This window comes from Patiria miniata, unplaced genomic scaffold (genome assembly GCF_015706575.1).
Source record: "Patiria miniata isolate m_02_andy unplaced genomic scaffold, ASM1570657v1 HiC_scaffold_5, whole genome shotgun sequence".
Classification (NCBI taxonomy): domain Eukaryota; kingdom Metazoa; phylum Echinodermata; class Asteroidea; order Valvatida; family Asterinidae; genus Patiria; species Patiria miniata.
Window position 1 is genome coordinate 1,859,013 of NW_024037072.1, and position 23,762 is coordinate 1,882,774.

Below are 23,762 nucleotides of genomic sequence, written 5' to 3' on the forward strand. Positions count from 1 at the left end.
CTAAACTTGATTCAAGTCAGATTCCACGCATGATCTGTCTGTCCATTAAACGACAGCGCATGTGTTGTGCTTATTGCCTCAGGTTCGCCTTTAAATTAAGTCTAGTTTGCGGCTTAAGAACAGAGTTTGGTACCCTGACGTAGATGTGCTTCGCAATGCACTATTAAGTCACAAGAATTTTCCGTAATTGGCAGGGTGTCATGCTACAGCATTAAGCAGGTGGTGTACTATGCTGTGTGTTGTCATTTATCATCGCATTGCAATGCAGCATGACAACGGAAACACTAAGTAAAATATCGGTTATGGTTAACGTATGGCCTACAGTGTAGTACAGGTACGTGCATTGGGAAGTAGTACAAGTAGGGACTTGGAATACGATGTGAATTGTGACGATCTGTCAATGTTTTTATGATAATTGATTTAAAAATGGGGAAAAATTCCCATTTAATTTTATTTTCGAAGTGGCTATCGTTACGGCAGCCGTTGTTTAGCGCCCTCTACGACGCTTTTTTTGATACGCACCCGGGTATATAATTATTTGTTTCCCCACATTTTAGCGAGCAGTGCGACTACTCCTAGAACTATGAGGCTCCGCGTGAGCGGAGCCTCATAGATGTAGAAGCCCGCAAAATTGTCTGCAGCACAAAACACTAATAAAGTACAAAAACGTCCATCAAAATTGCAGACATTTCACACAGAACCGCTGCACAGTTTGCCCCTATACTCCGTACTTTACCTCTTGACATACTCACGTATCTGGGGCACAACTAACATAGGTGGATTCTGTCGGTTTTTAGGCCAAAATGATGAAAAATATGCCCTTTCCGCACTGAGCCAACCGAACACTTGAAACGTGCACGCATATGATCGAGCGATGATTTTCGGTTCGCTCGGAGCGCGCCGCGGGGGGTACGGTACATGCACTTGTACGCATGCACATACTACATGTATCATTTCGCCTGTACCGTACCCCCTGCGGCGCGCTCCGAGCGAACCGAAAATCATCGCTCGATCATATGCGTGCACGTTTCAAGTGTTCGGTTGGCTCAGTGCGGAAAGGGCATATTTTCATCATTTTGGCCTAAAAACCGACAGAATCCACCTATGTTAGTTGTGCCCCAGATACGTGAGTATGTCAAGAGGTAAAGTACGGAGTATAGGGGCAAACTGTGCAGCGGTTCTGTGTGAAATGTCTGCAATTTTGATGGACGTTTTTGTACTTTATTAGTGTTTTGTGCTGCAGACAATTTTGCGGGCTTCTACATCTATGAGGCTCCGCTCACGCGGAGCCTCATAGTTCTAGGAGTACAGTGCGACAGCTCAGTCGATAGAGGGTAGGATTTTGCACCGCGATGTTGCGGGTTCGCATCTCAGTTTTGCACTCGAATTTTTTTCCTTTTCTAACCTGAGGCTTTGGAGGATTTTTTCAAAAGGGAAATAAAGTCAGAATTTCATAACGTTCAAATTCACTTTTTCCTTCTTATTTTATATTTTCTTCTCATGTTTTTATAAAAGTTGCAGTAGCAGTAGGCCTACTACTGTAACGATAGAAAATGGGAAATGCGTTACGGCTGCCGTAACAATAGCCACTGCGTTTTATTTTTTAGGTAATCACTCATTAATGAATTCCACACAGCCTAGCAACAAAAAAACCTGTTAAACAGTGACGTCATACACATCAATGTTTAGCCCGGAAAAAATTCCATGCTGGGCCACCACTCATATTCATTAATATGACCTGAAAAATACCAAAAGTTGTAAATCTGATGAAGAAACACTGTTTAGTGCAGAAATTCTTGATACTACTTAAAAATGTCATGGGCCCGTGGACTTTGTGCAGGAGCTCTGACTGTCTGAGTGGTGGCCCAGTATGGAATTTTTTCCCCGATGGCCTTTATACTTAGTCAAGTTTCATGTTTGTTGGCTGTTTCGGCAACCAGCCGAAACACCCTTTGTTTTTGTAAAAAAAAAAAAAATTCCAGTCATTTTTGCCCATTGCATTTGTACACATTTTTTGTTACCGGCACTTTGGACACTAAATTTAATCCGAAAAATCCGAAACATTTAGACCAGCATCTGAAGTTGTGTGCCGAACATTGACATCATCATGACGTCATCACGTGACATGTGACGTCATATTAAAAGTGCATATTTTGAAGGCCTATATCTACAGAACTACAGGTCCGATTGGGTTGAAAGTTGGTATGTACCTAGACCGGGATGTGTTATAGATGAAAATTGAAGTGACGTCACGAAGACGTCATTATGGGTTACGTGACGTCACATTAAAGATTAAATCAATATAAATATATTGTATAATCAATATAAAAAATATATATAAAATCAATATAGAAATTAAAATCAACCGTGAGAGACCTGAACATGACTTTTGCTGGAATTGATAGAATAATCCAGGGTTTTCATTTTTGATATTACATATGTGCAAAATCATGTGACCCTTCCTTCCGGTTGAAACCGGAAGTGCCTTGTAATTTAAAATTGGTGAAAGATGTGAACTTGCTTTCAACGATGTATGCTCTGGCATACAAAACAATTATAGTTATAGATGAAAATTTATGTGACATACATCATCACGTGACATGTGACGTCATAATTGAAACCCCTATGAGAATGAAATCTCATATTATATGCAACCATTTATTATAAACAGAACTACACATCCTTCCTGGATGGAACTTATACTTGAAACTTTACATGTAATTTGTACTTGTAGTTGTAGTTCATTTATGCAGTAATCCGCCTGTAAACCACGTAGGAAAATCGTAATTTCTACCCTAAGAAACTGTTCAAAAAATTACCAAAAAGGTGTCATTACATTGAGAGAAATCTGCTTTAGGTTGACAATGTCATTTTTTAGAAATAAAAAACATTCTTAATTCTAATTTGATCGAAACAAAACAGGGGCCCTACACTACACGATCACCCAAAACTTAAGGTATCCATATCGTGCAAAAGTTTGTGCTGCATAAAAAAACCGGTGTGCATTAAATTTGCAAGCTTCTTAATACGGTTTCCTCAATGTTCCCTGAAACCTCTGCCTTTTAATTCTAATTTTGCAGAGAGTTATTGAAATCCAAACGTGCGACATCACGTTGATATGTACCGCAATGCATTGTGAATGTCAGTATTTTCTAACAAAATTGGAAATTTTCTCATACCCAGATTCATGTCTTTTCAACATTTTTGCAATGACTGACCTTCATTGATAGTATATTTTTTTTTAAATGTGGCTTGAAAGTTTCAAGTTTCAACATTATATTAATTAAAAACATTTTTTGTGTGTTTTATTACAGAGGGTGCTTCATAAAATGAACTTTGGATGGGACAAGCATTTGTGCACCATTGTCCAAAGTCGCTGCAGGTAATAATAAACATATTTTTGACAAGTTTTTATCTCTTCATTCCAAGTGAGCTTTGAATTAATTTTTTGCTTGCCCAAAGTACAGACAAGTAGAAACTAAAAGGCAAGTAAAATTTAAAATTTAAGTTGCATGGTAGTTGGCATAAGACATTCTTGAAATAAAAACCCAGCACCTATCTACGAATCTTCACACAACTGTAACACTAACAATCCTTTTGGATATGATAATATGAATGTAAAAACTGGAGAAAAAAAAATCAAGTGAAAATATATCGAATGGAGTGACCTGATATACAAATGGTATCAGAGGCCCTGATAAATGTTTGATTGTATTTTTTTTTTGAAATTTTACAAGAGAGAATGGAGTAATGAAAGACATGTTATTTTTATAAACACTATTCCTAAACACTATTGAAAATTTCTGTAATGTGACTCACTTGCTGAAAGTATAATTAGAACATCATTAGTTTTATGCATGATTTGCAAAAAGGATGTTAAAAAAAGAGTGAAATCAGTATGGATCTTTCCAAAAGTTAAAAATGTTACATTGCTAAAAAAGAGACTTACACCCCCCCCCCTTCCCAAATGGCAGAAAATACAATGTTACATGATATGCCGGTATATGTTCTTGTACTGTTTGTAATTGTAAGCCAGAAGCTTTTTATTTGCCACACACCGGTCCTCTTGCTCAAAAAAAGTGAAAAGCTGTATATTTTTCACGTTGTTGACATTTGAGCTCAGAAATCATTGGTGCGTGACAGCAGCCTCCAACACAAGAATAGCGCGCTCCTGTCCGGGCTAGCAACGCACAATGAAAAGCTGTCAGCAATGGGTTCCTACACACTCACTCATAGACACAAAAGTGTTCAATACATGTGATGACTAAGCTGATATGTTGTCACTCTGTTGAGTCATAAACGAGAGTGTATGTAGAGTTGCGTACTATGGATGAACACCGAGGTATTTCTGTCGGTGTACAACTTTTGCTCCGGCCATTCACTGTGCTGTTTTAAGCTCGATGAATTTACCATTTTGTTGTTCAGTACTCAAACTAATGGATTTAAGAAAATGTACACAACTGAATTAATATTGTGGAAAGGTAACAGTGCATGAAATGTGTTCTTGGTTCTTCAAGTGTTTCAGAGTAAGTATGTTTCAGAGTAAGGAAGCCAAACTTTGGTTTCAGCAGAGTCTATAGAATTAAGGCCAGTTCATAGTCGGCTCGGAAGTGAATGCAAATGTGAATTTCAACATCATGGCAAGTATTTGCACTACAAATTTGCAAAAGTTGAACACATTTCAACTCTCAGCGAATTTCGCAGCGAATGTTTAGTGCCGTCCAATTCCCTTCATGTTTGCATGATGACCTTTGATCTGTCTCTCTCAAAAGATGCTTTTCTTTTCATACTCTGCTCGAGAATGAATGCGGATGTGAATTTGTGACATCATGGCAAGTATTTGCACTACGAATACGCAAAAGTTGAACCCATTTCAACTCCAGTGAATTTTGCAGCGAACGTTTATTGCCATCCAATTCCCTTCACGTTTGCGTGATGACTTATGATGTCTTTTTAAAAAGTTGCTTTTCTTTTTAGACAGTGCTTTTACAAAATGCCAAAATCCAAGTGAAATCCAGATGTGTGCATTGTTGAAATGAGTGCCTCAATGCTTCACCCTGAAGGCCACTTTAATTACTATGTGATCATGGAAAGTTTTATTTTCCTAAGACTTCCAAAGTTAACACTTCTTTTAGTGAAGGAAATGCTGTCAGCATTTAAATGAATGAAAGAAATCAGCTAACTCATCAACCTCCTCTCTTGAACAGTTTTAATTTTGTCTTTCTTTTGTGAGGAGTAAAAGAGAATTAATTTCGTGATGTGAAAATTTCCGAAGCTTGGCACGATGGACTCCAACCCATATCTTTTGAATTACTAGCTAGTGCAGACATCTTCAGCCCTTGCCTCCAGGAGACTTATCTACTGTCATTCACTTTTCCAAACAATTTTATTGGCACTTAAATCATTCTTTTCATTGTAATAAATTCCTTCCTCATTTCAAAATATTGTTCATTTGCAGATGAGAAGCGGACGTGTGCATGCAGAACAGGATATCAACATGCCTGCCAGTGACAATGGCCCCACAATGCAACAGCAGCAAGGCATTATGGGATCCATTCCATCCCTACAGCGAGGGTCGGCACAGAGCACGCACACACATGCGGCTGCTGTCAATGGAGATAAGAGCGCCCTCAGTAAACTACTCAACAGTGAGTAGTTTGACAGCTGTTCGCATCATATTTTTACGTGTTCACTAGGGCATCGAGTTATTATTATGAGTTGTGAATTTAACCAAAACTTCATATTTGATGTGAACATAGTTACCAGACCTTATGTATCCACCGAGGTTACAAAAAATATTAAGTTACGGGAATGCAGGGACTTTGTACTCATCAGGCACTGCACACTCATCTTTGTATCAATTTCCAACACTGGTCGGCCGACCAGCGTTTGAAAAAACTGGCTTTTTTCAAATACTGCCCCCAATTTTCCATATTAGTTACTCCACATTTTGTTTGCAATCAATTACACACCTATGAACGGGTACAAGCCAGCTAGACTGGTTCCCTGAACTTACAATTCCCTGATGTCTATAATTTGCTCCGTTTCATCTTACGTGGAGTCAGGGAACCAGACTACATGAACGCGATTGTTTTTCAGACTACAGGAACGCGATTAAATTTCTTGCTTTTTCCAGCATCTACATTCTACAAACACAAAACTTCAAGCAAGTCAGTGTAACAAATTGGTATAAAATACTAAACCCCAAATCCATCCATTTCTGAAAATTGCAGCAAAAGCAAATATTATATGTTCCCTTTTATTCTTTGTTTAAAATAGATTGTGAATTACTCCATGCACGTTTGTACATTGAATGACAGATAGTCACGATGACATTGATGCCGGTGACCAGTTTGGTCGTACCCCACTGATGCTGACTGTGCTAGCCGACCGGCTGGAATGCGCTGAGCTTCTTATTAAGCACAGTGCTAAAGTCAATAGTGTGGACAATGCAGGCAGGACAGCATTCCACTGGGCAGCTTACAAGGTGGGAACTAAAGAGTTTTCTTTATTGTTCATTTCTGGTAATGAAGACAACACATTTTTCAAAAGTGCCCATGGCTCTGTCGACTTTGGAACCTGTCACATCATGTCAATCAGATATGTGGACTAAGCTGTTGATTGGTCGATTTGGATGCCATGTTTTTGTAATACAACAACCGGTTACTGAAGACCCGATATAGAAGGCTCCCACTGAATGGTCAGAATCTCGAGGTCAAGACGCAGTCTTGTTTTGCATTATTAATCGCCGAATCTGCTCGCGTATCATAGACAGTTACTGGGCAACAAGATATTCCATAGACTAGTAGTTTGCCAGCCCCCCAAAAAATCGGAAGGGCAAAAACAAAATTATTCAGTTTTTAAGGTGGGAGGAAAATCCCATATGAATATTGTATGGAAAAGCCTCTGATTCATGTAGGGACTGAAAAGTCACTCCACGTGCTGGCCAGAGTAGGATTTAAACCCAGGCCAAAAAGATGGAAAACAAGAAAAGTACAAACTTTACTTCCAAATTCAACAGGTTTATGGGTGTTTTTTTTTTTATTTACAAATCTCGACTGCTGTGATCTGTCGACAGTAAGGTTGAAAAGTGGTTTCTTTTAGGTAACGGCCCTCTGCATTGTGAATTGTAAAGCTGTGAATGAGACTTGCAGGTTTTGGTGGAGGTGAACAAAGAATTGAAGGTTTGCAGTAACACCACGGTGAATGATATCTCTTTTTGAGTTGATGTGGTTCTGAGGAAAACCAGTTGTTCATTTCGAACAGTGTGCTCTGATGACGAACAGAGCACACTGTTCGAAACGTCGAGTTAAAACAACTGGTTTTTCCCAGAACCACACAACTCAAAAAGAGATACGGTGTTACTGCAAACCTTCCATTCTTTGTATAACTGTGCATTTGTGAAGAATTTAGCATTCAATTATTCCAACTTAGACTTCATGGAATATTCAAATATTCTATTTTGAAATGCACTGATCAAGATAAACATGCGCCAGCCTAAACTAGCCAACAATCAGGATTAGCAAAAAGCTTAATAAAATGAGGTACAGAACAGGTAGGAGAATGGCTTATATTTGACCGATTTTAAAGTAGAAATTTCGGCTAATATTCCTTATGAATAGAAGTTCTTAAATCAGCAAAAGTGTGGCATTTGACTAGAACCACGCAAATTGTACGATTACAAATGATATCTTGGACCTTTTACATCATCACCCCGAGATTGCTCACGTATTTTTAATATTTGAATTTGAAAGAAGCTTTTCAGTTCAAGTTGATGATTTGAAAATGTGAATATTCCGTATATTTGCCACAGTCCTGTAAGTTTGCACACAAACCGTGTGTACGTTTTGGGCTGGAAGATTTCATTATTTGTAAAGCATTGGACTGGTTACATTCTTAATAGTGTTTTTCAATGAAGTGTTCTATTCTGAATGACAGGGTAACCTGAGGTTATGCAAGCTGCTTCTCGCCAAGGGAGCCAACTGGAGGATTAAAGACAAGGAGGGCCAGTCGGCATTGCACCTAGCAACTCGCCATGACAACACCAAATGCCTGATGCTGTTGATCAAACAACTGGAGCCAGGTGAACAAGACGAACAGGACAATGCGAAGGTGAAGACCTAGTCAATGCTTTTATCGATCCTCTCATAAACTGCATGGAATTTGAACCATTTTCTTAGTCATGGCAGTGATGAAACCTACAATAGGCTTTATTCATGAGTCGGCCATATTAAATTGAAAATAAGGTCAAATCTTCAATTTTTGGAGCTTGCGAATAGAAATGAAAGCAATAAAATAAAGCTAATTACAAATTAATACAAGTCTGCTCTGACGAAGAAATTAATATTTGTGATTCATTATACGCTAATGTTTTCAGCCACACTGAAAAACAATTTGTCCGTTTTGTACAACTGATCGGTTCAGGCACTTGTGACATGCGTATTCACATACATCCCTATGTGAATTGTTTTTGTTTTGCTGTAAGAACACTTGCCCTTTTTTTGTGATCCATGGACAGAACTTTAATACGGTGTTTGTGTTCAAAATTCCGTAACTTGAAAAGTACATGAGTGATATGAATGATTCCTGTACTAAAAGAAAGCTTATTAATTTGGCTTTCATAGCCTAGATTTTGAAAGTGCTACATGCAGAACTTCATTAACACAATGGTCCTGACATTTGGGTTTCCGTTTTTTGACTTGCCCTGTACAGTAGACATTGTAATCCCTAACTTTACAAGCACAGTTGCCTTAAGGTGTGTAAAGTTATGATTTAATTTTTTTGTCTTTTTATCAAACTTGATGATGAGTTATTTTTATTTTGTATTTTCACAGAGAACTGCTCTACACTGGAGTTCTTCCTATGGGAATGAAGAGGCCGTCAAACTTCTAATCAAACATGCAAGTATTATTTGGATTCGATGTAAGAGATCGTAATGATTTTGAGAAAAAGAAAAAAAAATCTGTAACATGAACAAAGATATAAAAAACCAATTTGAAGATGGAATTTTATGTTAACCCTAGCCTTCCCAAGTGCATCAAAATCCATTCCCAAATTTGGGGGAATTTTGGCAGATAAGCCATGCGTAGCAAATCCATCCGAATCCACCAGTGGTGGATTGCAATGGATGTGGTCCTGAAGCATTATGCAAAGCAGTGTCAGTGATGGATTTTGATACACTTGGTCCTCTACTTTAGTAAAAAAAAAGTCAGTAGGGAGTTAGGGTTATAAGGTTGGAATTTGTCATCTTCGTTTCATAACAGAACCTGATACTTTGAAGAAAAAAAATCACCTTAACAATGTTGACATGAGCAATATGTAAAAAGCACTGCCTTTAATGGGAATTTTTGTCTTGATTTTCCCAACAGAACTCCAATATCGGCATACCTGACGTTGACGGCAAGACCCCTCTCCATTGGGCTGCCAGTGCTGGTCATGATGTGTCTGCTGTCAACACTGTACAGCTCATACTGGTCAGTGTTTAACCAGGGAACAATTTCATAGAGCTGCTATATATAGGCGCAACTATTTGCTGATCACAAACGACTTTTTTTAGAGGGGGACTTCGGACATTTTCCAACTTTTCACTATACTTGTTCAAACAAAATTTATGATGTGCTCATTCAGACTTTAAGTATGTGGACGAATTTGACATGTGACAGCTCAAAATTGATTGCGCTTAGTCCTTTCGCCAAACTTTTTTTTTTCTAATTTCACATTTTGGATATCAGCCTGTGGACAACAGTGAAGATGTGAAAAATGTACTCTCAGTGTTTTTTAGTCAAAACCATTCTTCAATGGCTGATGAAGTAAGTGCTATCACCTGGAGGCTTTGATTTAAGCTCTTGGGTGGCATGGGTGGCTTGTGCGTAAAGCGCTCGCCTCTCACCAAGGTGACCTCGGTTCGAATCCTGGCCGCGGATCGCATGTGAGTAGAGTTGTGCATTGGTTCTCTCCTGTGCCACGAGGTTTTTTCTCCGGGCCCTCCGGTTTTCCTCCCTCCGGAAAAATCAAACACTTTCGATCTCAGGCTGTGCTCCGTGGTCATATATGGGTCGATGTGGCCGGCAGCCATAGGCGCCTTTACATGCCAGCGGCCCGACCACGTTGTAGCCGCGTCCTTCGCAATTCAGCATACCAGCTGCGAGTAAGGATGATTAGCCTCCCAAATTATTATTATTATTATATTACCGACATACCACTCTGGAAGCTGAATCTGGGTACTTGAAGAAAAAAAATTGCCACTGGGTCTTAAGAACGAGACAGGAAAATTCTGTAAGCCCTTTTTAATGAATTTTCATTGGGAATACAAAGCATTTATAAGGTGCACAATCGTCACTCGAAGGTGCCGATCAATTGTTTTGATTGTTTTGATCAGGACACAGAGCCCAGTGTGATTACTTGGCAGGACTACGAGGGTCGGACCGCCCTTCATCTAGCCGTTGCCCAGGGCAATGAGACCATAGCTCAACAGCTCATCAATTTTCAGGTGGGTGGAATATCTTGCATTGGACTGACCAATAAATTAATCTGTGTATTCGAGAATGAAATGAAAACCAAATGAAATCTTGAGACTTGAACACTGCATTAAGGGCAGTGTCATAACTTGGGTCCATTTTGCAGAGGGGCCGCATTTTTTTTCGGGGGAGGGGGGGTGTACTGAATGGGTTTGTAACAATTGTTCTTATTTTCGCCTTCCCTCTAAGCAGTGACTAACAGTCAAATGTGATTACAGCCAAATATAGCAAAACAAATAGATTTAGAAAGCTGTCGATTTGAAGAGCAATACCCAATTTTAAAAAAATCCATTCAGAGGGAATAACACAAAACATAATTCATAAGATGGAATTTTGGGTCGGGGTGATGTAAATCAAATTAAGTTTTGCCCTTCACCGACGTATAAACGTCGTGTGGTAAGACATCTGCACTAGAAAGCAGGAGGTCGTGGGTTGGAGTCCCACCCGAGTGATTTTTTCCAACTTTCACTCGGGAGGTTACACACTGAGTAAACAGTGTTTATACGTCGGTGAAGGGCAAAACCTAATTTGATGTACAACAAAACATAGCTATAATTTAAACAGAAACGGTAGAAACTGAACTTTCCTGTCTTCGATGTTTTTACATGTTGTTCATTTACCATGTTCTGAAAATAAACCACATCCTGTGTTCTTTGAATATTTTTTGTCGGGCATAGACGAGTTTGGTGAAGTGTAACGTTTCGGTCCTGGACAACATGTTCCGCACCCCTCTGCACTGGGCGGCAGTGCTTGGCCACACCCACATTGTGGAGCTTCTGCTTGACGCGGGGGCCAACGTGACCAGCTCAGATGCCAACGGGGCCACGCCATTGCATTACGCTGCACAGAATAACCATGCGGTGAGTCGACATGTCCAGTTGTAAAAATTCTGCTCAGCAATACTTCAGTATAAGAGTATGCCTGATATTTACTGCATGGATATTACTACAGGAGTGAGTAGCTGCACACTCAATAGAAATCTACAGCTAATCCTATGATAAGCACATTAGCGGCTTCCGAATAACTGTATTTAGAGTCTTTGCTGTTTAGTGCACTCCATGTGGAGGGTTTGGGCTCCGTGCGCGAACAAGAGAGGGCGCTTTTTGACCACTTTCAAGCCCAGTGGACGGGGGACACGGCATGCGTGTACTGATTCACGGGTGTATAGTGTGAAGCGCACATGACTGTATTTTGTTCACAAAACCATAGCATTTTTGTGCGAGTGTCGGGCGTTTTCAGCAATGCATTCGAAGTTCTCTACCAGTGGTCACCCCCAACTCTCTTACTGTCCATTGAGGGGGTACTTGTTCACGGAGACCAGTGGCGTATTCAGCTAAAATTGCAATCAGAGTACACGGTTTAAGAAAGAGCATTTTCAGAAGATTAGGGGAAATGACATTCCTTTTATGAGGCTAGGCATGGAACGGTAGAGTATGTCATTGTATCTACTCACACAAGCCAATAAGGGTACGTAGTGAGGGTTATGTGCAACGGTTCATCCACGCAACAAAGCTTTAAACTTCAAAGGCATGGAGTGTGCCCAAATTTGTAAATTGTACCAGAGTTGTAGCCGTTTCCATTACAAGGCGTATCACGACTTGAATCAAAATGCAATTACAACTGTGTCTTTGTTTGAAATAGGATACCGTGGCAGCTTTTCTGAGTCGTGAGGGCATCACTGATGAGCCCGATCTGGAGGGGCGCACCGCACTGATGTGGGCGGCAGGCAAAGGTGCCGATGAGGTGATTGTCCGCATGGTTGAAATCAGCCAGCCAGACATCAATGCCACGGATAAAACAGGCGCAACAGGTGAGTTTCTTGTCAGCAAAGAGCTCGTTTGAGACAGACTATGGTTAAAGCCATTGTTTGACTAACTTCACCTACCTACCTACCTACCTACCTACCTACCTACCTACCTATCTACCTATCTACCTACCTTGGCCGATCTTCCGATCGAACCAAGGAAATGAAGCCTCTCCAGATGTCCAGACTTCACTCGAACTAAGGATGGTTGCAGTGGCGTACTCGAGGGGAGGGGGGGGGGGGGGGCTTGAGCCCCCCTCCCCCCAAGAGGTTGTCAATTTTTTTTTAAATTTTTTTTTTGGTAATTTGTTTTTACTCCCACGATTTGACCTTGGTGATATTTTCTGCGGCCACAAATTTTCTGTAAAATTTTTGAACAAATTCAAACTTCTAAAAAATGTGGAAACAAAAATTGTGAGGCCCCCCCCCCAAGCCATATCCTGGGTACGCCACTGGATGGTTGGACTACTCTAGTCAACTATATGGAAACGGGGCACGGTTGCATCACTGGTTACCAATAACCATTGCATCATAAAGCACAACGGGGAGCCAGGACCATGAAGTTTTGTGATGAAATTTTGACTATCGTTTGACTATAGAGACCTTTCGCACATTGCATTTAGTGCACAGATGTAAGTTGCATCGCAAATCAACCACTAGTCGACTAATGGTCCTCACCGGAATAATGCTCAAGGCAGCTTGTTTCAGGCCGTTATGCTAACCCCAAGGCTTTTTCAAAATCCTGCTGGAGGTTTTGAAGGCAAGATACAACATTTGCTTTTGCTGTAATTTTCAGAAATTGTCATTTGTTTGTGGTACCACTACACTGAGATTAATTTGTGCAAATATCTTTTATTGGATTGCTTTTTGTTTAGCCCTTCACGCGGCAGCTATGTGTGGACATCCGAGCACAATCCAAGTACTTTTAGAGGTAAGTGCTCACAACTGCTAACCGAAACTATTAACAGTAAATTTAATTACTAAGCAATATGTACATCACTTGATATCCAGGTCCGTATTAAACACATTTAGAAATTGTACGTTTCAACCTGTTTGCAGAAATCTGAACTCTGAAAGCATACATTTGTTTCAGTCAGCAAAGCTCAGGCCAAGGCAGAATGAAATAAACACTGCTCCCATTTTCAACACACTGTGGGTAGAAATCTTTGTGTGTAGAACTTGTCGAAAAGAAAAATGCACATTTTGGGTAATTTCAATCATTTTCAAAGCCATGTACATGTATGATCACTTGCAGATACCTACCAATTTCATATTTAGGACTGTTATCAATACCCTGTGGAGTTATTCAGCCTGAAATGGTATCATTTGAATGAAACTAGCATTGAACGTTGTTTCAAAATAGGGTGCCTGCAGGTACACTGGGTTCGACCTTTTGTTCACTAGCCAGCAGGCTACTGAAACAGACTCTGAACTAGCCCGTGGGCATTTTTACTAGCCTGTTTTTCTTTTATGGAGTGTCTCATAAACAACAATGTGCATACATTCAAACGTGTATCCTGAAGCAATCTTGTCAGCGTTTCTAATCAACAGATCTAATAATTTAATTCTAAACAGTTAATAAAATTATTATTCATCTTTGCCGTATCCCAATAAGTTTTGACTCGCCAGCGGGGCTACTTAAGGAATACTTTGACTATCTCGCTGCTGTTTTGACTAGCATTTGGCTAGCGGGTTGCTGCTAAAATCGAACCCTGGGTACACTGTTTTTTACATGCACTAGCAAAGGAATCCAGTTACCAGAACCCCCCCCCAAAAAAAATTGTTTTCCAAACTGCAACTTCAACAAGTCAGTCGTTGTGCACCGTACTTAAGGATCTTGAGCAATTTTGTTGCTTCAAACTGAAAACAAAATGCACACAAACAAATGATCCTATCCAACTGCTGTTGCTATGGTAACAGCCAATCAGCATCCAGGATTTGAGTATGCTTGAAGTAAAATGTACATATATGTACAAAGTGATAACTGTATCATCCTGAAAAGAATTAATTTCTGTCTTGGAAATGATGAAAATATTTCGTTTGTTTTGGAACGAATTTGTTTTGACAGCTTGGTGCAAATGTGAACATGTTAGACCAGTCCAAGCATACACCACTGTTCAGGGCAGCAGAGATGGGACATACACTGGTAGCCAAGGCACTCGTTCAAGGTCAGTTTTGGACGGTTTCAAACAAAGCCTAAGCTGGTTCCCACTGCATGCCTTAGGGTTCAAGAAACAGAATGGACAGGGACAGATCCAGACGGATACTTTGCAAAAAAGGAGGCTTTATCTATGTGACATGTCCAGCTGCAAGGCAGTGGCGCACCCAGGATTTGGCTTGGGGGGGGGGGGGGGGGCTCACATGTTTTTTTCAAATGTTTTTTTTTTTTCAAAATAATTATGCCCAAAATTTTGGGCCGCAGAAAAACAAACTGTTTTTGGGGGGGGGGGGAGGGTGACAGACTATTTTGACATTGATGGCGCCATTTGCACTCCTATTATGGTACTCAAAAATATGCCACATACATATCACCATGGTCAAATCGCGGGACAAACAACAATTTCCCCCCCCCCCCCTCCCCTGGGTGCGCCACTGCTGCAGGGGATATTTTTCCAGAGACAGTTTGAAATCTGTGATACTTTCTCATGCATATTGGGGCATCTGAGAATTAATTTTTTTATTAAAAAAAATTTAGTTTTGTTTTTCCAAATGTATGGCAACAAAAGGTGAGGGGGTGAAGTCCTTCCCTTACTTAACAATCGGCCTAAACTGAATCTGGTAACAGCTTTGTCATTGAAGATTCTAAGATGACATCACAGTTTTGCTCATGAATATGGAAATTAGTATTATCATACAAAGAACTGAAGGCAATGAAAACACTTGAGGAATGGTAGTTCATGCTTGTCAATGATGTAATAAAATGTGGATCGTATGGTGTGACAAGTTCTGATCCACTTGATGACAGGTGGTGCGCATGTTGACATTCTGGATCAGGAGGGACGGTCGCCTCTTCACTGGTATGTCTTGAATTTAGCTTGTGTTAAAGCCAGTGAATCTGTGCCATGTATCCCTCATCCATAAATACCTAAGACAGTTTACCCATTCCTATTGGTCAAGAGCCCATTAGGTGGGTGGTTTTCAACGGTTGATATAACACCAACTGGTTTTAAACACTTTTTTTCTGGTCTCACGTGAAATTTGGAGCCCTATAAAATCTGGTCCCTTTTACCCTTTTATTGGTTGAACCCTCATCACACGTGACCAGTCACTCTCCTAATTATCTTCACTTAGGCATACCCAATACTCATAGAGTCCTAAATTCACACTACACCGGCACCGCTGCATTCTGCGCCACATCGCACAGTATGGGCCATGCTCGTGCCAATCGCCATATAAGGAGATTTTTAGTACTACTCGGGCGAGGCACATACCATAACCATAGCTTGAGGGGTGTTTCACAAAACACAAAGTAAAATTGTTGAAACAAATTTTACAAAATCTTTGGGATTTCTAATTTTTGACTTGTTTTGACTCTTTGACGGAAAGTGTTTATGAGTGGGAATAAATATGCGCTTGGTTGTTATTAAACAAGTACGTTTCAAACCGGGCAGGGGCCTGGTCACCGATAATGTCCCAAGCCTACGACTAGGCCCCTAGCTGGTTTGAAACGCACTTGTTTAAAATCGGCCAAGCTCATATTTATTCCCTCAGCAAAGGTGCTCTGTATGAAATATTATTGCTTACAAAGCATGGGTGAAAGCTATAGTTTTGATTGAAAAATACACTTCCTTTAGTCTCTTGGCTGCAAAAAACATGTCATTGTGTACATTCATTTCAAAGGGTGCTTGCTGGGTGAAGGTGTTTCCTAGATTTTATAAGGGTAGGTGGCTTAGGTGTTAAAGCCAACATATATGAGCCCACAGGCTTATAAGCAATGAACTGAGATTTGCAATAAAGTTTGACTTTATTTTAGGAATGTAAATTTGGGATTTCTTTCAACAAATTGGTCAGAGAGAATAGGAATGGTTATATTTATAGCCCCTCCCCCCCCCCCATCTTAAGTTGACCCTTGGTGATATTTTCCTTTTCTTTTTGGTTACAGGGCAGCATTAGGTGGTCACACCTGTATCTGTTCCATCCTGATCAGTGAGGACGTTGACCCCAACATTCAGGATTTCAGCGGCAGGACTCCTCTGCAGTGTGCCAGCTATGGAGGCTTCACCAACAGTATCTCCCTCCTGCTGGACAAAGAAGCCGATCCTAACTCTCAAGACATTGAAGTAAGCTCGCACAAACAAAGTCCATTTCAAGCTATTTTGGACCACCGGACCAAATTATTTCCACGATTTGAATTAAGTCTCCATTAAGAAATTTAAAAAAAGTTCAACATTTGAAATATTTAGGAGCCACTACATCAAAAGATCAACCGTTGCAATTGATAAGAACAATTCGAGAGTCCAGTCAATGGAAAATTATAAACATAAAGTTTGCCTGCCTGAAAGCAAAATCTATTTGATTTAACCTGAGTCCCTCCTTGCTTTCTTTATCTTCTACCTCTGTGACTTGGGTTCCAATCCAACCGAATTGGGTACTCAGTCAAGGCGTGGTCGGTTCCCTCCACCTGAACATTTCCTCATCGTCTTCTCTCTATGTATCTTCAGGCTTGCAAAGTATATTACCAGGGGAGCTTTTGAGGAATCCTTTGTTTCGTTACCATTTTCTTTACAATGAATAATAGTCCAGTAATAACAAATGGATAACAAATACTTTGTTATCTCTACACAGGGCATGACCGCCTTGCACTGGTGCTGCAGTTCCGGTTACCTGGACGCCGCCAAGCTTCTTCTCGACAACGGAGCCTTCCCCAACCACATTGAGTACACGGAGGACCGCTTGACTCCCCTAGACTATGCCTTACTGAACGAGCACCATCACGTGGCTCAGTACATGATCGAGCAGGGGGCGCTCTCCATCACTGGGATACGCGACATGGCCGCCATCCGGGTCCAGGCCTACTTCCGAGGTTACCGTGTCCGTAAGACCTTTGTGGAGAGGAAACAACTGTTGATGAAGCATGAGCAACTCCGGAAAGATGCCGCAAAGTTAGTATGCGCGTACACATGTATTTGTAATGGTTCTGTGCTGTGCACTTGCCTGCCCTCTGCTGATGAAAATATGACCAGTTATTGATTAGTGATGGTATATAGCAGTGCCATAGCAGTGCCATTTTACGTCATACACCCACAAGAGGCACATTTCTCTTGCATGGATTTCAGCAAAAAAAAGGTGTACTCTACAGCATGATTTTTGCACACCATTTGTTTTATGTGTCAGACACACTCAGTGGTAGAGCAAAATTTAATCAAGACTGTTTACTCTAACACATCTTGGTTGATTATGCCTTTTATAAAGGTTTAATTAATCCAAACAATGACATGTGTATTCTTAGTTCTTATGATCTGCTTTGGCATTCACAGGAAGAGAGTGGAGATGACCAAGAAAATTGAGACAGAAGAAACCTCAAGAAAAGACATAGGAAACTCTGATTCTCAGATGGGACAAGTGCGTAATGAAGAAGAAGTGAATGACGGAGAATCACACGTGGTGCACACTGAATTACAAACCACCTCCAAATTGGAAACGGAACTGGAGCCTGGACAACCCAAGAGACTGTGTTGGGAAGCAGAAACACAGAAAGCTTCTGAAAAGAGCAAAGAGGACACAGAAGCGACAGAAGAAAAATGTCATCCCGGAGATCAGACCAGCTCGGACAGCGGAAGGACTAGTGACTTCATCACAGATGATGAAGTTAATCTGGGATTGGGTGATTCAGATCACAAACGCCACAAGAAGGATCCCGTGACAGAAATCGAGGCCACTGGTCTCCAAAATTCCAGATCATCAGAAGTTGCAGAGGTTATCGGGAAAAGTGAAATAGACTTCTCAGATACGAACCACCAAACGGACACGCCAGTTGTGAATGCGAATTCAAATAACAGTAACAGTAATCTAGACTTTACAGCAAAAAGCCTAGAAAAGAGAGAAGTTGTCAAGTATGAAGATAGTAGATGTCTTGGAGAACCACAGAAATGTACATGCTCAATGGGTAATTGTGTAGGGAACTTATGTGGCATGGAGGTTGCTGTCAATCGGCAAGCGTCATCTGAGGACAGACAGCAGTCGGTTGAGATGGAGAGGCGGAGAGTTTGGAGGAGGAGGAGTGATGCAGCAGCTGTCATCCAAAGAGCATGGAGAAAGTAAGGAACATACTCTGTCTTGGCAATGTGTGTCTTTCAGTTCTTTCATTCTTTCCATTTGTTCATTGAAAAAAAAAGATACATCACTAACCCATAGGTCCTTAAAGTGTCCTATGTACCCCACTGTTTTCTCCTCAAGCTAACCTGGTACTACATGTATATGTAACACATTGAAAACTTCAGTATAATTGCATTGAAATTCTGGAAACAGCTAAAGAGGGGGCAAAGTGATATGGACTCTACAAGTACCAAGTACAAATATAATTTTCATTTGAAAAACAAAATATGTAAGTAGCCAAAGGTCTTCATTACCAATTTTCCGCTAGTTTGTTTGTGGATTGAGTGACTTTTGTTTTTGTATTTATTGGAGTGATCACTGATGCAAGTAGTCTGGGGTGCACCAACAAAAGAGTTGAATTTCCTGATAACGAAACATTACAATGGGGCATTCTCTTCATTGTGTGAAGGACAGGTAGGATTTTTACTCCAAAGAAAGTTTAAAACAAAATGTTCTTCACTGTATATGTTTCCACTGGAAAATCCACTCTTCGTTAAGGGGGTGCAATTACACACTCTGTATAAAATGAGCTTTGACACTTGTTAACTTTTTTTCAGTGCTCGCGAAATTTGAAAAGTTTAACCCTAAAGTGCCCAACTTCAAGCGTTTTTGTTAATTGTTCAAAATTCTGTAAAAAAAAAAAAGGAAATAAGTTTTACTCACTAAATATGTTGTTGTTGCTCTCTGGTATATCCTTGGTATATTGGATAGTCAATAGTAGTCACATACATAGTGATACACCCTGAAACACTGTCCTGCACACAGGGGAATTCCGCACTTTTTGCAGAAAATACGAGTGTCAGTGCTGCGCCCTCTCGCAAGAACTCGAATGAAACAAATAAATACAGGTCGTACCTGAATGAAAATGATATTATTAGAAAGAGCGAGAGCGCCCCCTTGTGATAACATGCTTACTCTATCTTGTACATGTACGAGGTTTGGCGATTTTAAGTACGAACATTACTCATACATGTACGAGGTTGGCGATTTCGAACTAACAAATACACTTCGTACATGTACGACTTTGGCACTGAAAGAGTTAACTTCCATAGTATTGAACAAAGGCAACACCAGATCAAATCCAGCCTCACATCGTCGGGTCACAAGTCACTCCAATCAGTCAACAAACTGTTGAACAAAAACTATAATTTCCTTCCACATCTACCAAGGGACCCCATTAGAAATAGGTCGAGAGACTTTCGATGGTTATCCATTATGAATTTTCTAATCACTAATTTTGTTTGAAGCATTACAGTGGGGCATTTTCTTCATTGTGAAAAGGATATGACAGGATGGTCACACCAAAGACAGTTCAAGAACAAAGCATTCCTTAGGTTACCCCTTTCAAAATGCACTTCTCTTTGGGGTTAAGTCTTTATACACTTTGTATATACATGTACATGTACATGTTTGTAAAAGTTTTGACTTGCTTTAATTTGCATAGTTTCAAGCAAAGGCAACAGTTAAAAAACAGCCTCGCTCATCATCACCGTGTCACGCGTCACCCAAATCAGCAGACGGACGGTAGAACAGACCCCAAGGCACACTGCAGGACAGACCCCAGGCCAGACACACAGCAAGCTAGGAGAGGTTGCACAAGGAGCAGGCAGCAGTCAGCATTGGCAAGTGGCAACACTGGGAAACCACAGCTGAACGCACTCAGACAAGCACTCGTGATGAGTAAGATATATGGTGTGTACTATAATGTACTGCTACAGTTGTCTGCTGACAAGTGGTCCCTTATTGTTTTATACTGAAAGAGGAGCTTAGTGTACGTGCTGAATGACCCTGAGGCAGCGTTGTAGTCAAGTCCATCACAAGTCCCCACGAATCCCCACAAGTCCCCACAAGTCCCCACGAATCCCCACAAGTCCCCACGAATCCCCACGAATCCCCACAAGTCCCTGCAAGTCCATCACAAGTCCATCACAAATCCCTCAGTCTCAAGTAAAGTCACTAGCTATTCCTTTTTCATTGTTTATCCTGTTACTTGTGACTGGACTTACGAAAGGACTTATGATGGACTGGACTACAATACTGCCCTGAGAGAGGACAAAACCCATTGGCAATTCCATAAACAGACAGCAATTGTTTTGCTCTACTGTTGAATTATTGTTATGAGATTTTGGAATTGATAATTAAATTATTGGGAACATAGGCTCAACAGGATTGTCCCAATTTTGACAAACTTCCGGATTTGAATATGCTGTGCTGTTGCTTTGTGAATTCGATGATTGCTTTGAAATGTGCATGTCACAGGATACATCACTCTATTGGTAATGCCACTCTTAATCAATAAACTAGTTATCCCAATCATCATGTTCATTTTCAGGCAAGAAGCAGTCGGCTACCAAACCACAGCGCACTGTGCCATTTGTCCACAGAGCCCGACCTCAATACCAGCGATATATCCCATCCGCTGTAGGTATGTGTAGATCATAGGTTAGGTTGTGCCTAAAACATTTGTCTAGAACTACATCTGCTTCTTTTGACATCATGTACCCATGTTAATAGACAAAGACCAGGAGTCCGTAACCAGTCTATCACAGGTCTGGTCGCAAGTGAATCACAAATCAACCCAGGTTCAGCCATTAGTAACATGGAACAGAAAACAACATAGGGATGCTTGTGCAGTTAAATTGGCGATCATGAAGTGTAGGGCCCCTGTTTTGTTTTGATCAAATTAGAGTCAAAAATGTATTTTATTGCTCAAAAATCACCTTTGCAATCAAAAGCAGACTTTTCTCAATTCTAATGACACCCATTTTGCAATTTTGAACAGATTCTTGGGGTAGAAATCACGATTTTCCTGCGCGGTTTGTGCCTTGCGATTCAGAGCGCCGTGTGTGCTCACGGTACATCGCGCGGTGATCGCCATCTTTATTTTCGGGTCGCGTGTTGTCGCCGCTCTGTCATCGTCATTTTACCCCAAAATTTCCCTCAAAAAATCAAAACCCTGCCCTCTATCTATGACATACCTGTTTATTGAGAATGTCGCCAACTAGTTTGGTAGGTCCAATAATTTTAAAGTGGATTTTGTTCCCTTATAGGAACCGGGCCCTACACTTCACGATCGCTGTTAAATTAGCTTGTATGATTGGAAAATCGGAGTAAATGCCTGCTGTCATCCATTCATACTCTTTAAGTAATGATGCATTTTGATTATTTTGCAGCATTGTCTTTCAACTTTGCAATCGACCAATACCGACCCACGGTTCAAAATGTCAGGGCTCCATCCAGCTTACAGCAACTGAATCATCGATGGAAAACATCTCCAAGTCCACAAAACAGCAGTTCATACATAGGTGAGACAATCCAATAAAAATATCATTGCAGTCATGAGTTTGCAATATTTTGAATATTCATATTCTTTCAATATACATGTCATGTAATTGTAATGCTGTCTTTTCTGTACCCAGAAGTCCTTTTTTTTTCCTGTAAAAACTTGTTCTTTTGTTTTTCTTTTTTTTTTAACAGTTAATAAACTTTCTATTTCCGGGGTCAGAAAGCTTTTTTTTTCAGGGCAACTCTGTTGCATCTCCCCATGCAGGAGTAAGAAGTGTTTTGTTTGGCTGATGAGCGTTTTGTTTTGCTGTTCATCTCAGATCAGGAAGTACGTCGGCCGGGCAGTGGACGGTCCTCCAAGAATGCAAGGAGTTTCTCCTACAACCATTATTGAAATTATGGTCGCCATGGTCAAGCATCCCCTCAGAAGTGAAGAGGAACGTCAGTGTTGAAGGACAGTTGAACACCATTGCCTGTGTGTGCTCTGCCCATGGGCACAGTGCGCCAACAAAAGAGGGTGCGTTTTTACCTCATTTGATGGCTCCGTGGACGGGGCACACAGCGTGCTGTACTGGTTTGCACGTGAAGTACACACGGTTTTCTGAATGTGCAAAAGCTATAGCCACCGCGTCTTCACGTGGGCGTCAGGCCCCGTCGGCGCACAAATACATTCAAATTCAACTTGTGATGGTCTCCTAGACTAATCCCCGCCTCCAATAACTTGGGATACATTCGAAATACGCAGTGGATGGATCAGGAACCAGTCTAGGTCACCCCAACTCTCCTTTTCTGGCCGTTGATGAGGGTACTTGTGCACGGAGCCCATAGAGATATTAAACATGACTAGAGTGCTAACACCCCACAGTTAACATCTAAGAAGTTCATCAAATAGGCTTTTTTTTTCAGGGCTACCATTTCTTCCAAATGGAGAAATGACCATTGTTGCAAAAAAAGAACCAAATATAGAAAGTTTAAAAATTAAAGAAAGCAAAACTACCCTCACCCAAATCCATTACATTCGCAATAAATGACAATTAAGATCGTGGACAAAATGAAAAATCAGCAGTTATGTATTGTTTTAAAAGGGGGGGGGGGGGAGTGTGGCCACGTGGTTAGGGGACGTGACTCCTGATCAGAGGGTCAGGGGTTTGAATCCAGCTGCTGGCCATATGTTGCACCCTTGGGCAAACCGCTTCACCCCCACTTGCCTCTCTCCACCCAGGAGTATAAATGGGTACCGGCATTAGCTGGGGAGTAACCTGCGATGGACTAGCATCCCATCCAGGGGGAATAGAATATTCCTAGTCATTTCGTGCTACTGAAACCGGAGATAAACGCCGGCCTGATTGGCCCCATTGGCTCGTGACAGACTTTACTTACTTACTTTTTTAAAAGCTGTGAAAAAGAGGACTTGTTTTGGACACACTGTACAAAACAAACCAAAGCTGTTTAAGGAGGATTATTACAGATTGGTTCAGGGATAGTTTCTCCTCTTCCACAGGTCAAGTTGTGACTTTGTTTAAATTTCATATCTGCAATTTACAGAGTTTTAGTTGATTTATGTCTCGAGGTTTTCTCCCACTATAAAACTGACAAACTACTTCCTATTCCCAACTTCCAACAGTCTTTCTGTTTAGACAATTTATCTGAAATGTGCCCGACTTCTGAAATTGTCAGTCTTCACTTCATTGTATTTTTCTAACCTTCCGTGAAAGCATTTTAAATTGTCATTTTGTATGTATTTATATTTATTAAGTCAATGTTACCTATAAGGTACATGAAATGTCATATTTTATACAGGCATTTAGTTTTGTACAGTTTGGCGAATGCGGGAACTGTTT

The 23,762-nt window shown here is 40.7% G+C and overlaps 1 protein-coding gene across 1 annotated transcript; it reads left to right on the forward strand.

The window, feature by feature from the left end:
• Window positions 1-266: 266 nt before the first annotated feature.
• LOC119740560 (inversin-like) lies at window positions 267-22,315 on the forward strand. Its single transcript, XM_038215904.1, has 20 exons — window positions 267-288; window positions 3,315-3,382; window positions 5,459-5,648; window positions 6,321-6,487; window positions 7,939-8,112; window positions 8,835-8,900; window positions 9,369-9,473; window positions 10,379-10,489; window positions 11,195-11,377; window positions 12,159-12,327; window positions 13,197-13,252; window positions 14,390-14,489; window positions 15,287-15,338; window positions 16,424-16,601; window positions 17,107-17,423; window positions 17,799-18,578; window positions 20,081-20,328; window positions 20,969-21,061; window positions 21,810-21,941; window positions 22,242-22,315. Exons 2-20 carry the CDS (start codon window positions 3,341-3,343, stop codon window positions 22,313-22,315), a joined length of 3,237 nt encoding a protein of 1,078 aa, XP_038071832.1. The 5' UTR covers window positions 267-288; window positions 3,315-3,340.
• Window positions 22,316-23,762: the final 1,447 nt, after the last annotated feature.

Bases quoted from the DNA above. Each gene is read 5' to 3' on its own strand.
- LOC119740560 (XM_038215904.1), top strand. From the start codon at position 3,341: ATGGGACAAGCATTTGTGCACCATTGTCCAAAGTCGCTGCAG. The intron at 8,901-9,368 runs GCAAGTATTATT...TTTTCCCAACAG, and splicing joins TCAAACTTCTAATCAAACAT to AACTCCAATATCGGCATACC. The intron at 21,062-21,809 runs GTATGTGTAGAT...ATTATTTTGCAG, and splicing joins ATATATCCCATCCGCTGTAG to CATTGTCTTTCAACTTTGCA.